The sequence below is a fragment of the Sarcophilus harrisii genome, chromosome 4 (genome assembly GCF_902635505.1).
Source record: "Sarcophilus harrisii chromosome 4, mSarHar1.11, whole genome shotgun sequence".
Taxonomy (NCBI): Eukaryota; Metazoa; Chordata; class Mammalia; order Dasyuromorphia; family Dasyuridae; genus Sarcophilus; species Sarcophilus harrisii.
This window is the reverse complement of record NC_045429.1, coordinates 161,624,651-161,638,590: the sequence shown is the minus strand read 5'-3', so window position 1 is coordinate 161,638,590 and position 13,940 is coordinate 161,624,651. Positions and strand designations below refer to the sequence as shown.

Genomic DNA, 13,940 nt, shown 5'->3' with positions numbered 1-13,940 from the left:
TTTTAAGTCATGTCTCTTTATGACCCCATTTGGGGTTTTCTTGAAAAAAAAAATACTGGAGAGATTAGCATTGCCTTTTCTAGTTTATTTTACATATAGGAAACTGAGGCAGGTAGAATTAAGTGACGGACTCAGGGTCACACAGCTAACCTGACTGAGGCCAGATTTGGGCTCATAAATAGCTATCCATTGTAGCAAAGAATAAGGCAATTAGTAAATGCTTGTTGAAGCTTCTAAAGTTCCAGAGTCATTCCTTTGTTCTATGCAACCAAAGAAATTTCTGTCATTATTTTCCTAAAATCACTTTTTTAAAAAAAATCAGCAATCATTTAATGAGATTCATACAAGGGGAAAAACCTTTGATAATCTTGGGTTTAAAGAAAAAAATAAAATCCCTCCATTTCTAGTTAGTTTAGATAAACACTAATAGCAGAATATCTGTTTTTTTAACCTCTGTGACAAGTGGAGATATCCAGTAAGACAAGAGTCATAAAACTAAAGTAGCCCAGAGCAGAAAAAAATCTCAGAGGTCATCTTCTTTACCTCCTTTAATCCAAAAGTTTCCTTTTTCAGTTTTTTGGTGAATGGGAAGGAAGGCTGTATAGTAGTGCAGAGCACCTGGACATTGTACAATGTATGTTGATTAATTATTTTTAAAAACAAAAGATGACCTGGAAATGTTCTGATCAGATAGAAGTCCAGAGTATATTTACCTAGTTGGAGAGTTAGAATACATGGGTAAATGGGAAATGGTCTATTAAGATAATTTGGCCTTGCAGCTGAATAATCCTTTAGCGTAATGGCAAAATCACTCTGTCTCTAAGGGGAGCCGGATGAGTGCCAGAGGGTTGGAGAGACCACTTCACTAGAGACTGGGCTACTTATCATTGTTTATGGAAGTGGGCTAGATATCATACACATACATGCATATATACATTTTACATTTATATATTTATGTATTCATAGCATTTTAAAGTTTGCAAAGAGTTTTGTAAATATTATCTCATTTGATTCTTATAATAAGCCTGGGAGGTAGAGGCCATTATTATCCCCATTTTACAGATGGTGAAACTGAGGCAAATAGGCTAAATGAGTTGTCTCAGCTCTCATTGCCAGTATCTGATATCAAATTCAAACTCAGGTCATCCTAAGTTCAGGTGTTAGCTGCCTCTAGTTGTAATTCAAGAGTAGGAAATGATCTTTTGACTCCTTCCTCAGCATTTACCAGTAAGGGAACTATTATATAGGCAAAATTATAAAAATTTTCTATCCTCTGAACGGCCTCATTGAAGTACCCTGCTCAGCACCACATAGAAGCTAGTGAGTGATCCCTCTAGTCCCAGCTCTGGTTTTTTCCTCTTCACCCTCCAATCTCTTATCAAATTTCACCTATTATAGCCATCAGAATAATTTTCTTAGCTAAGATACTGAAAAGAACTTGAGAAGCTAATTCAAAATATGTTAACAGTGGAGAGCTCAATTTAGATAAGTTCAGTGATAGAATATTTTCATTTTAACAAAAGTCAAATCTCTATCAAAAGAATGAATCTCTAACTATGGAATATCAGCTTATCAGGTCAACACACTTAACATTTGACTGTATATACCTGCTGGGAATAGAACATTGTAGCAGGGCCTGGGAGGGTACTCTTCTTGGAGCTCAAGGGCTGATAGGTGAAGACTTTTGTATATCCTTCACATGATAACATGGGTAATCAATCACCTACTCTCCTTACCTGACCTTCAATATCCTACAGCCTAGAACAAAACCTGGTTCCTAAATTCTTAACCAAGGCTTTTTTTTCCCCCCTCTTCTGATTCTCCCTTGACTTTACACTAGTTTATACTAGTACCCATCCTCTGGTCAGAGGGAACACATTTCAGTCTGTATTTATTGCCAAAAAATTAGCAGATGTTGAATTTGGAGAAAAAGTAGGTTGAAGATTATCCAAGACAATAACTTTTCTCACCTCACCATAGAAGGAAGGAAACCTAGCTTAGACTAGATGATTGGACTAATATCTTGTTATGAAAGATAACCAAGAATGGAAGGAGAGAGAGATTTAGAAATGAAGTGATATAAAGACAAAAGGAGACAAAAAGGTATCTTTTTATCTTTTTAACGGCTTCAATTTCAATTGTTAGAAAGAGGAAAAGAAATAAACACAGTAAAATTGACAGATTCACCTTTTCAATTGAAAGCAATCTTGGAAGTCATCTACTTCAATAATGTCAAACCCATAAATAACTGCCACTAATCTGTACATATTGACTTGTAATTACATTCTAATCTGGTTCCCTCCAGGCAGCTGGGTGACATAGTAGGTAGAATTCTAGGCCTAGTGGCAGGAAGACTCATTTTCCTGAGTTCAAATATGGCTCCAATACTTAGTACTTGTGTGATTCTTTTTGCCTTGGTTTCCTCATCTGTAAAATGTCCTGGAGAAAGCAATGGCAAGCTAATTCAGTATCTTTGCTAAGAAAACCTCAAATGGGTCAACAGAGAGTCAGATATGATTCCACAACCAACTTTGGTTTCATCCTCTGGCCAGGTTCCCCAGACATTACTTCCTAGGCCAAACTCTTCTGTATATTGATGAGAAACTTTAGATTTGAGGTAGTATGAGAAATGACACTGGTCTTTTATCTTTCACATGTATACATGAAATATATTTTTTCTACAAGAGAATTCAGTCTCACCCAGGTATTTATCTAATAATTGGGGAGGTACCTTTCTCAAGCTAGTACTAGAATTAAGTTTGGGTGTGACCCTTCCCTTAAGTGGGTGAAGAAATAAGAAGTCTTTCCAGCTCAAATTTCTGGGAATATTTCCATTTTCAAATGTCCCCACCCTTACTCCTTTGCATCCCATTTTCATAAATAAATATTCATTCAGCCACCTCAAGTACTCATTCAGGTGGTAAGCAATCTTTACATTTTATGTTGTCGTTTATGTGTTTATGTATTCCTGTGGTCTTTCATTGTTTTATACCTGTCCCAATCCCTTTCTTACTCCCTTTATTTGGCACTGTTTATAACTAAAATCACTGACTTCTTACTCTAGGTTATTACAAATTTCACATTTCCAACCAGTAACTGAAGGTTTTCATCCTTTGCAAATTGCATCTGTTGTAATTGCATGTTACTTAAGGCCAAGGACATGAGCCACACCTTGACTAAGGTTAAAAAAAAAAAACCAAAACCAAAACAAAAAAAACCAAAAACAGGACAAATAAGAAGGAATACTGAGGAATAAATACTTGTGGAACTCTACCCCCACCCAAAGAGGAAGGTCTGCTACAAATAAATGTATGAGGGAGCCAGGAATAGCTAAGAGTGGCTGGTCTATACTCAATCTTTCAATTTTCTTCTTTCACATAATACTCCTTGAGACCCTTCCTGCCAACAGTATATGGGGCTAGCAAGATCACATTTAACTCAATTTATAATCAGTCCACTATGAAGACTTTGAAGAAACATTATAAAATACATACACAACACAGATTATATATTTTTAAAGATTTTACTGCAAACCAATTGCCCACACACAAAAAGTTGTGTGGCAGAGGGAAAGGGTTGTACATAGTATAACCATGTTAATCACGGTACATTACAATGATGGTATACATTACATGTAAGTCTGTAAGTTTAAATATACAACTAGTGTCATAACACATTGTACAGACCTTTTCTTTATACAATACATACAACAAAAACCATAAATAATGCCCATTTTACAGGTGACATTTTAAAACAAACAATGAAACAAACCAACAGCTTTGACCGACTGCAACTGGGGCATTGGTCCATAAAAACCCTTTCTAAAAATAGAAATATTTGTAGCAGCAATGCTTTCTTCAAGCATCTGGGTCCAAGTCATTGCAAGACCATTTTCAATAAATTTTAGTTATTAACTATATATATATATATCTTACAAAAAAGAAACAAATCTACACATAAATTTATCTTCCAAATATGGAAGAATCAAACAATGTCCCACATTGTAGTGCCCTGCAAGTGTCACATTGATGCTTATAACTAAATCCATCTGTAGTAAGATACCGCACACATATACACCATTGTTCACATAGTAAACCCACAAGGGGGGAAAAAACAAGATTAAAAGTTGAAACATTCTGAAATAAAAAAAGAAAAAGCTTTGGAGCCAACAAGGACCTTATCAGATAAAGGCACATTTCATAAAGTCTATTATCATAGCCCAAACAGATCTTCACAAGATTGTTTTCCAAACTCCATCTTCTTTCCTACAAAAACTGGCTATCCATGATAGCAATATCACACTTGTTTCAAAAAGATAGCACCACTTTGGAGGGGGAGAATAAGAAAACAAAAAGCTTGTGAGTTCACTGAAAGGAGGAGTATGTGCTCTTCAAAAGCTTTCAGTCAACAGTGTAGTTGAAATAACAGGTGCCAAGCTTCCAGAGATGTGCAAATTTTTTTTTTAAAGATGTCTGGTCAGCTGGCAGTTCAGCTAAAGGGCTAAACTAAATGAAATACACACAAAAAAAACCATCTCAGAACTTCTCTCTCAAAATCAGTCCAAGAATGTTCAGAGGAAAGAATCCACAGGTGGTGCATAGGAGAAACCCAGGAAGGCTTCTGCAGCTTCCTTGACGCTGGCAGTGATCAGGATGCTATCTGGGGATTTGCCAATGGAGTTTGGAACAGGTTCTTCTGTAAACTCAGGATCAAAATGCCGAAGATCACTGGGTCCGCTCTAGTGAAAGTAAAGTGAAACACAATGAGTTAGGTTTAAGGCAATGGAAGACCTCAAGGACATTAAAAGTCATTCATGCATTTGTTGGAAATTTAGAACCTGGGCCTAATTTGGACACGTTAGGTATTTTATTATGTTGTCCTTGGTCATCTTGGACTTGGTAGTCCTGAGCACAAAGACTATTAAAAACTCCTAAGAAGCAAGGGAAAATACGCTGAACATGGATCCCAAGGACAAATCCTGCCCCTTCCACTTAAAACCTGAGGGTCCTTTTGGCAAGTCATTTCAAATGTCTATACTCTAAATTTATTTTTTTCTTTAAAGCAAGAACTAGATTAATGACCTTTAAAGTTTCTTCTAGCTCTACATCTGTAATCTGTTTCAACTAATCATTTCTGAAATTAGCTCCAGACAGATGGATTGTGCTTAATATTCTTTCACATTTTAGAGATGATTACAAGGCAGGTTTAAGTAAAGCTGTTACTGCCCAAGAGGCATGGGTCAAATGACTTGCCAAAGCTATAAGGCCACTGCTTTTGTTCTAAAATGGTAAAGATATAGATTGCTCTCTTGACCATTTTGCAGGTTACTATGTGACTAACAGTGAATGAATATGGGGAAGGAATGGAAGGGAAAGAACCACTTCCTTTGATCAAAGTTTATCCCATTTTCTAGTTAGAAAAACTATTTTAAGTCCTTTCGAGTCATACTGGTTCCCTTTGACCAAGCTCAGGCTAAAGAAAGAAATGTCCTTTGGGGGACTAACTATACTTAGAAGTGATACTTACCACATTTGGGTTAAAAGGGGGAGTAATCTTCTTATTAATGAGATCATCCCAGTTAATAAGGGAGAAGAAGATATGATTCTTAATCTCCATCTGTTGAGAAGAAACACAAGATTTATTTAGACAAGCCTAACTCAATCAAGATGGAATGGTCCAGTATTTAGTGTTCTTCCCAAGCATTTTCCCACCCCCCAAGCTCCATAGAAACTGCAATATTTTTACTTACAAAGTCATCCTTGGCACCAAGCCTTTTTGTCCTATCTTTCTGGAGTAGACCCTCAAGAAGGTGTCTTGCAGAATTTGTAATATTTGGCTTCAACTGGAGTGGCTTGTTCAAAATGTTGTCATACATCTCAGCTGTGTTTCGACTATAAAAAGGAGGCTACAAGGGGGAAAAAAAAGGAATATATTTAATTCAAAGTGTTGTGGGGTTCAATATAATACTTAAAATACAGGGGGGGTAGTCAAAATGTGAGCTGTTAACTGAATAAAAAATTAAAAGGCCATCTACTTGAGGCAGTGCTCAAAGGGAAGAAAGTAAAGAAAAATTTAGGCTATTTAAAATAAGAGATTCATCAAAAAAAAAAAGTTAAAGGCAATCAAAAGCAGCAAAATTCTGTGAAACACACGGCCAATTTACCACTGTATGCTATCAGCCTCTAGTGACCTTCCAGATAAAGGCAGATATTCTTGGCAGACTGAAGTGTGTTTGCATAGATTAATTTAAGTAGAGCACTTGCCAGAGTGGGAAAGATGGGGAAAATAAGGTCTCTTCAAGGTCTTTTATATTTTTTAATAGCTACTTACCAGACCATAGAGCATTTCATATAAGACAGCTCCCAGGCACCACCAATCAACTGTTCTGTCATAAGGCTGCTTGTGAAGCACTTCAGGGGCAAGATACTGTTTAAAAAAAAAAGAAGAAGAAAGATTTTAAACTGATGTCCCGGGAAAAGACATAGAAAAAGTTCTCAGTATTAAATGGAAAATACTTAAAAAAAAAAAAAATAGATCAACATTTCTGTTCCTTTACTGCTGCCTCTGCCCTGTGCAGCTATGAATTAGACTATAATTTCACTGATCCTTCCAGTGGCTTAAATAAACTTAATTTTTTACCAATATTCTCTTTTGAGGATAAAAAAGATTTGTCTAATTCCCACATGTTTATTGAAATACCAATCCCTCTCAGGTGTGCCATAAGTAGAATAAGGAAAAACACCTGTGGTAAGTATATTCCCCTGTAATTTGATATTTCTCAGGAAGAAGGGCCTAAAATAAGAGTTTATAATCAAGACTACACCTACCTCAGGAGTGCCGCAGAAGGTGGATGTAGTGCCATTGTGTTCAATGTTTTCTTTACAGAGTCCAAAGTCTGTCAGGACAATATGCCCTTGGGAATCTAGTAAAATATTCTCTGGCTTTAAATCCCTAAAAAAATAAAATAAAATGGAGAGACAAACATGCTTTAGTTTTGTTTCATAATAAAATCATATGGTATTTAAAATTCATAATTATGATAAAAAAGCAAAACATAAATGCACACTTTAGAAGTTCTTAAGAAAATACTGTTTCCCCCACCCCCCAATAATTAAGAAGTTAATGCAAGATTTAGGGGGCCTCATTACAGTCATATTATGTAAAGGTCATCTATTATTTATATCCATAGCGCAATTTATTCTTAAGAAAGACCACATGGTATAGTATGAGCATAAAGAGCATCTTCCTTACCTATAAACAATATTCAGGGAGTGCAGGTAACCCAGGGCACTGGCAATTTCAGCAGCATAAAATCGAGCCCGGGGTTCCAGGAAGCATCGCTCTCTCTGGAGATGATAAAACAACTGTAGGAGACAGAGAAAACACAGTTAGGCGCCGGCTGACAAAGCCTGTTAACAATGCATTTAATCAGATTTGACATCTATGGCCAAGGAGGACAATGGCAGGAAATGTCCTAATGATACACTAGGTTTGAAATATGCCAGATTGAAGGGGGATACTAATCTTGGCTAATTTCTCCCCTCAATTATCTTTTAAAAATTTTCCCCCAAATGAGACTGTATATTGTATATACAAACTCCACTCTCTCTTTCTAAAGGAGATCTCTTTATTACTCACCTCTCCACCATTGATGTAGTCTAGGACAAAGTAGAGTTTGTCTGCAGTCTGGAAGGAGAAATGCAGTCCAACTAGGAAAGGATGTTTGACATTCTTTAGAAGGACATTCCGCTCTGACATGATGTGTTTTTCCTAGGGAAAAAAAAAAGATAATATTTAACGGTGATGTTCTTAAAGGTACAAAGAATGTCAGTATATGATGGCACCTCCACCTCTAAGGAAAAAAAAAAGTTAACTGTACCTCTTTCTTTTTCAGAATTGCTTTTTTCTGAAGAACTTTGACAGCATAGAATTGCTCTTCTGCCTTGTGTCTTGCAAGGAGAACCTGAAATTAGAAAGTAGAAAACTTTGTACCATGTTTTAAAAGCCTTACCCCATCCCTCAAAAAGAGCCACTATTGATGTAAATAGGCAAAATTTACCTTTCCAAAACTGCCTTTTCCAATTACTTTCAAGAAATGAAAGTCTGATGGCTTCGCATGGGGATTGGATGATGGGCCAAGGTTGATCTGTTGGGAAGGACTGGGCTAGGGGAAAAAAGAAAAACAAACAAATTTCAAAACATGTTTGATATTTCTTAAAACATTCTATTCTTTAAAACAAAATGGAATCAGCAAAATTGAACTAAATCAGGGTGACCAGAAAGCTAATCTTAAATTCAAAGTCCTTATTAATCTATCCAAAGGAAATTTCAGCAAAGGCATAAGAACCCAAAGTCTTAAAATGCCTCAATTTTTTTTTTTTTTAAGACCACAGATTCAATATTATCACCTTGTTATGGGATGAACTAATGAGGCATTCTTGTCTCTAGGCTAATTTCCAGAAATGCTATTTTTAAACATTAATGTAGGAGGACTCTATTCCTGACTCATTTATAATTTTCTCCTGAACATACATCATAAATAAAAATGCTTACCGGAGGAGAAGGATTGGCATTCATAAGCTCAGGTTCTTGAGGTTGAGACATTTTCAAAATAGATTGAACTTCAGGGCTGTAGGGGGCAAAAGTTAAAAAAAAATTAGAAACGCCACTAGGCGGCACACTTCATACACTAAAGTGAATGGCTTAGTATTTTCTAAGATTATGAAATAACTTAAATGGAAAATACCCAACTACATTTCCAGATTTAAAAGAGTAAATTCTTTAATTACATTATATGTTTTGGATTTAGAGACAAGTCCTGAATTATATAACTGTTAAAAGTTAATCCCAAATATTGGAGTATTGAAAATAAAACTTTTAAATAAACATTACATTTAAAAAGAACAAAAACCTTCCTTTTACAGGAAGTCTGTAGGTTGTCTAGAGACTGCAAGGTTTTGTTTTGTTTTTTTTCTATTACTTCCAGAAAAGCTTCAGTAGAGCCCGTTAAATTTAATTTCTCCAAGCTGCAAATACTTACTGTTTGCAAGTATATGAGTTGCTGGCAATCTTCTGAATAAAATCATTCAGCCCCATCCTCCTCTGTTTCATGAAAGCTGCAAAATAGAGGAGAAAAAGGCATTTCAATAAGATTTTAAAATACACGATAGACAATTTTAAAATACAACTACCTAATGCTCATCAAACCTAGAATAAAACAATTCATTTCTCTAACACTCACCAATAAGGATTGCTACCATGCCCCTCATTTTTGAATAAGTGAGCGTAGCTCCAGAAGCATCGGTTTTCACCGTCATCTCGGCTCGCGGTTAAGGAGCAGAGGAAACCAACCGCTGAATGAGTAAGTCCGAAGCTGAGTACCCAAGCCTAAGTCTGGGCACCACTTAAAGTACTTCTGCTCAGCTCCCTCCCCAGAGGCTCTTATATAGACAGCTCCACCCGGGAAGGGGCGGAGCCATCACGAACAATGAGGGAGAGGCCGAGCGGCCGGCCTCGGCTCAGTTACCTAGGCGGGCGCGCGGAACCCTGCCCAGTGCGTCCAGCTGGCGCCCGGCCCTAAGTCTTTAAAGTCTGCCCCCTCCCCCTAGTCGGGTCAACTCCCGGGGCGCAAGCAAGAGGGTCTAGGTTAAGGAAGCCGAGGACTGGGTAGCAGCCACGGCAGGGCTCAGAGCTAGAGCAGAGAGAACAGAACCAGAGTGCTGCATCTCTTCACCATTCGCTAAAGGCGCAAGGTAGCTGGGTGCTGCGAGCAGAACCAGAACCCGGAAAGAAAGGAAGACGCTCGGGGACAAAAGCTCAAGAATACTGCCCGGAAGGCACAACTGTACTAGGTGGTTAAGGCTTATCTGCTCCCCCCGCTCTCCGGAGGAGGAGGCGAAAACCGGACCGCAAGGAAGGGGCGGGAGGAGGAAAGGAGGGCTGGACTGGGGTAATTTTCCATCTTTCATTTATTCCACTAGCTCCAAAAGGAAATCAGAGTTGAAGCATCATAGGCACTTTATACTCGTGAAGTGGTAGTTCACTGAGCTTTTATTCATGTAGCCTTATTTTTTTTTTTCCCAACTCAATTCAGGTTCTCCAGCAACTTCTGCGTTGCTACAGCTCCTAGAGACCCTATCTTTTTAAACATTCAATTATTACTGTACGCACACTCACACAGGGAGCTATGTGCCTTTCGAGACTCCTGGAGCTCGAGCAACCTGGCATGTCAATTTACCGTTGAATTTAGAAACAAGAAGGGACGGATTTAACGCCTTTCCCTGACATATTACAGATTTATTAAAGAAGCAAGTCACTTAAATTCAGTTTCCTCAGGCAACTCGACCAACTACAGACTAGTTGCTGATCTTGCACTCACAGAAAGGGATTTACATACCAGGAATACCCACACTGAGGAAACCTCAAGTCCATACTAAAAATGAGAGGAGGCAGGAGAGTTTAATGCATTTTCCGAGTCTCTCCTCCACCCCCGTTCTTCCCTAACCTTAGGTCAACACCTAAAAAGGCATTCTCCGCCCAATACTTCAGGACAGGAGCCGGGTCAAGAAGGACTGAGATTTTAGCCAAATGCCCGCTTGGACCCTTGCTTCCTTGCCCAAGTATCGGGTCCTGGCAAAATTTCAATTTAGTCAGCAGCGAAGCAACTAGTGGGCAAAGAAGGAAAAAGGACAAGCTGAAGTCCCAACCCCAGACGCCGGCAGTGGGTCCCTTACCAAGTCCGGTCAGCAGGAAAGACTCGCTCCTTTTCTGAGCCTCAGCTCTCTTTTTGTGGCGAGGCTTAAGCAAAGACTCTAGCCGGGCCCTGGTCAGTGCTCCCTGCATCTCTCCCATGGATCCTCCTGCCCCCGGCGGGCTCAACACTAACCACTCTGGTTCCCTGGCAGGCAGAAACAGCTGCAGCAACAGCAGGAGCGGCGGCAGCAAAGAACAGCAGCCGGCTCAGCGCACAGCAGCCCCGAGTGATAAGCAAACTCTGACGTTTCCTTGAAGGAGCCGCCGTGACTCAGAGAGAGCAAGATTTCCTGCCCCAAGTCCCAAAACAAACAAATGGCCCTTGTGCACCCGCACAGCCCCGGCCCGAGTCGGCTTCCGAAAACGCCTTTTTTGTGCTTTGGGCCAAACTTGGGACTGAAAAATCCCAGAACTTGGAAGAGGAGGAAGGGAGGAAGGAAGGAAAGAAAGGAGGAAGGGGGAGGGAGAGGTCAGGAATGTGTAGGGGAGGGGGCGGAAATAAAATTCGTCTGCAAAGGAAAAAAAAAAAAAAGCACAATCTGCATTTCACTTCCCCCCTCCCCCCCAGAAGCCACTGGGAACATTCTGTCCGTGAGCATATCATTTCTTTTCTTGCTTTTTTTTTTTTTTTTAAATTGTTGACCATGCCAAGGACACGTGAAGAGGTGGCATATTATAAAAAATGTAATTTTGAGGCTATCCTATCCTAACCCTGCTTGAGATCTCCAGGCCAATCAGGGCGCTGCGGGTTACAAATCAATACTTTGCTTTTATGTGCTCCCAAGCACCCTACAATAAAATCAAACTTGCTTGGGATTACTTACCTCGCCACTATCCGTACCAAAATGATCTCAACTACTTTGAGAGAAGGGGACAGGTGCTTTCTTATTAGTTTACAATTTTTTTTTTCATCTCTTAGATGTCCTTTCTTCGAAGAGTGCTCAATGCATATTAATAGAAGAGCTGGGTGGCTTACTCCTTCTCATCCCGGAGGGGGAGGGTAGAAGAAAGGTGCACTAGGGAAATTTAATGCTCTGCAAAGCACAGATGCTGCAGGTTTGCCTGCTGCTAACCTAACCTGTTAAGATTTAGGAATGGTTTGTAAGCAACCTAAGTACAGTGAATGGAAAAAGCCAGTCAGCACACTGGTTGGCCACTGGGAAAACATAAAGCTGGGGGGGAGGAGGGGGAGAAGGGAGGAGGAAGAGAAGAATCTAAAAGATGCTAATGATCTTATGTTTCCATGCTATCTGTTTGCTGAATGGCTTGTTGGTTCAGGCAGGAGAGATTGCCCTACAGTGACCCCTCCACCAGAAGCCAATTTTGAGTTGTATGCAGGGTTTGACAGACTCCTAAACATCAGCTGTCAAACCAGGAATAGAATGTTAAGAAAGGTTTGGGGTTTTTTTCCCCCTGCCTCCCCTCCTCCCCTTTTCTTATGCTGGGAATGAACTTCTTTAGCACCTCATTTGTCCTAATATGATCTCTAGTCTGGTCTGCTTACTAAATTATTGTCAACTCCATTAAAATAGGAGAGGGAGGAGAGTAGAGAATCACCTGAATTTACCTCTCCTGGAAGCTCAGGCTTGGGAAATGGATTGAATCTGCCCTATGAAAAGAAACAACAACAAAGATACCTACTGCCTGAAATTTGTTTCAACACGCATGGGCTTACAGAACTCAAATCACCTTACCTTTTGACTTTTCATACTTTTAAACTCCTTAAGCCTCCATACTAGAGTCATACATAGAATGTCTTTCCTTCCCCTTCCACATAATCAACCAGGACTCAATATCCCCAGCTCCATCTTCCCTTATTGTCATACTCTAAAGAGTAAATTTTGTTCTAGCCTCATTCAAATATCAACCTCTTCTTTTGTCTTTAATAAAAATGCTTTTGTTGCCTCCAATGAACTTCAGTCACAAATTTTCCCCCATACATCTCCTCTCCTACTCCCCCCATCAACAACTAGTAAAATCCCCAGATAACCAACCACATGGAAAATGGTTTTCTTTTCCCAGAGACAGAGGGAGAGGGACCATACCAAAGGTAGAGTACGAAAAGCAGACTAACCTTTTAAAGGAGATTTGACTGTTTCGTCTTTCATTCTTTTCCAGGAACCAGAATGTAAGGGGGATGCGGGATGAGGAATTTGTTTTCTGGTAGTTTGGGATTGAGCTGCTGGTTTGGCTAGAGAAGACTCCTTCCTCCAGACTTCTATGGCTCTAGAGCCATAAGACAGGAAGAGGTTCAATTCTTTGCCCTGTTTATGAACCCCATATTTAAAGGCAATTTGCATACGGGAGAAGGAGCAGGCTGCAAAGTTCAACACTGGGCCATTCCTCCTGTACTCCCTCCCTCATTATAACATCACCCTGAAATTAGAGTCATCGACGTACCAGGCTTATTACACTCCTGCAAAACATGCAAGAAATGACACTCTTGGTTCTAATTACCATCATAAATCAGCCTAGAAAGAATTCAAAACATAGACACATGGTGTATTCTCTACTCTCTCAAAGGATCACAGTGGAGTGGTGTGTGTGTGTGTGTGTGTGTGTGTGTGTGTGTTAAGGGGGATGGGTGAGGGTTGGGGGGATCGAGGTTAAAGTACTTTCAAGAGATGCTGCAGGTGGGGGAGGGGACACACAGGCTGTGTTTCTTTGTGGCTGGGACAGAAAAAGAAAGTTTGATGGATTTGTCCCCTGCCTCATTCCCTTTTTAAAGTTCCAAAGCTGGAGACGGATGGGCTGGCAACACTTATCTCTTAACAGAGGGAGTCCAAGTTGTTGACACTGGTTTTTCTTTCAACCGGATACCTGAGGGGTGGAGCAGGCGCCCCCCAGTCCTGTCCCGCAGCCTATTAAACCCTTCCGAACCGGAAAATGACAGATGCCTAATGGCTGGAGTTGCTGCTGGTGAGAGTGTGTGTATGTGTATGTTGAGGGGTGGAGGGAACGGGGAGGGAAGTGGTTGGAGTATGGAGACAGCCGCCTGAATCTCGTGGGCACGCGTGTGTCTATTGTGTAGACTTTGGGTTGGTTTTGTATCTGCATTTTAACTGCTAAGCCTATATTTCCTTCCCTTCTCTACCCCAGTCCTTTTCTCCTGATACAGTTGCATTGTAAGACTAGGAAGTACTCTACTTATGGAGCTCTTTTCGTCTTAATCCCTCCGAGATATGACC

General features: G+C 39.8%; 1 protein-coding gene and 1 long non-coding RNA gene across 4 annotated transcripts in view; one reads left to right on the top strand and one right to left on the bottom strand.

Annotated features, from left to right (window-relative positions):
• Positions 1 to 3,504: 3,504 nt before the first annotated feature.
• The window catches only part of SGK1 (serum/glucocorticoid regulated kinase 1), a 156,176-nt gene continuing 145,740 nt past the window's right edge, over positions 3,505 to 13,940 (bottom strand). Inside the window, exons 1-12 of one of the 3 annotated variants that reach the window (XM_003769468.4) lie at positions 10,734 to 10,947; positions 9,041 to 9,116; positions 8,554 to 8,629; positions 8,060 to 8,164; positions 7,880 to 7,963; positions 7,639 to 7,770; positions 7,252 to 7,364; positions 6,828 to 6,951; positions 6,331 to 6,426; positions 5,750 to 5,905; positions 5,527 to 5,616; positions 3,505 to 4,738 (exon numbers count right to left, since the gene is read on the bottom strand). In XM_003769468.4, the coding sequence (XP_003769516.1) occupies positions 4,571 to 4,738; positions 5,527 to 5,616; positions 5,750 to 5,905; positions 6,331 to 6,426; positions 6,828 to 6,951; positions 7,252 to 7,364; positions 7,639 to 7,770; positions 7,880 to 7,963; positions 8,060 to 8,164; positions 8,554 to 8,629; positions 9,041 to 9,116; positions 10,734 to 10,851 (1,338 nt within the window). In that variant the 5' untranslated portion in view covers positions 10,852 to 10,947 and the 3' untranslated portion in view covers positions 3,505 to 4,570. Of the gene's footprint in view, positions 4,739 to 5,526; positions 5,617 to 5,749; positions 5,906 to 6,330; positions 6,427 to 6,827; positions 6,952 to 7,251; positions 7,365 to 7,638; positions 7,771 to 7,879; positions 7,964 to 8,059; positions 8,165 to 8,553; positions 8,630 to 9,040; positions 9,117 to 9,241; positions 9,552 to 10,733; positions 10,948 to 13,940 lie in introns of those variants that run through there. The other 2 variants (XM_003769465.4, XM_031964235.1) reach the window with 2 other exon arrangements.
• LOC116423140 lies at positions 9,765 to 11,141 on the top strand. The gene is made up of 2 exons (XR_004233609.1): positions 9,765 to 9,851; positions 10,905 to 11,141. It is a non-coding gene; the product is annotated as an uncharacterized LOC116423140 (long non-coding RNA).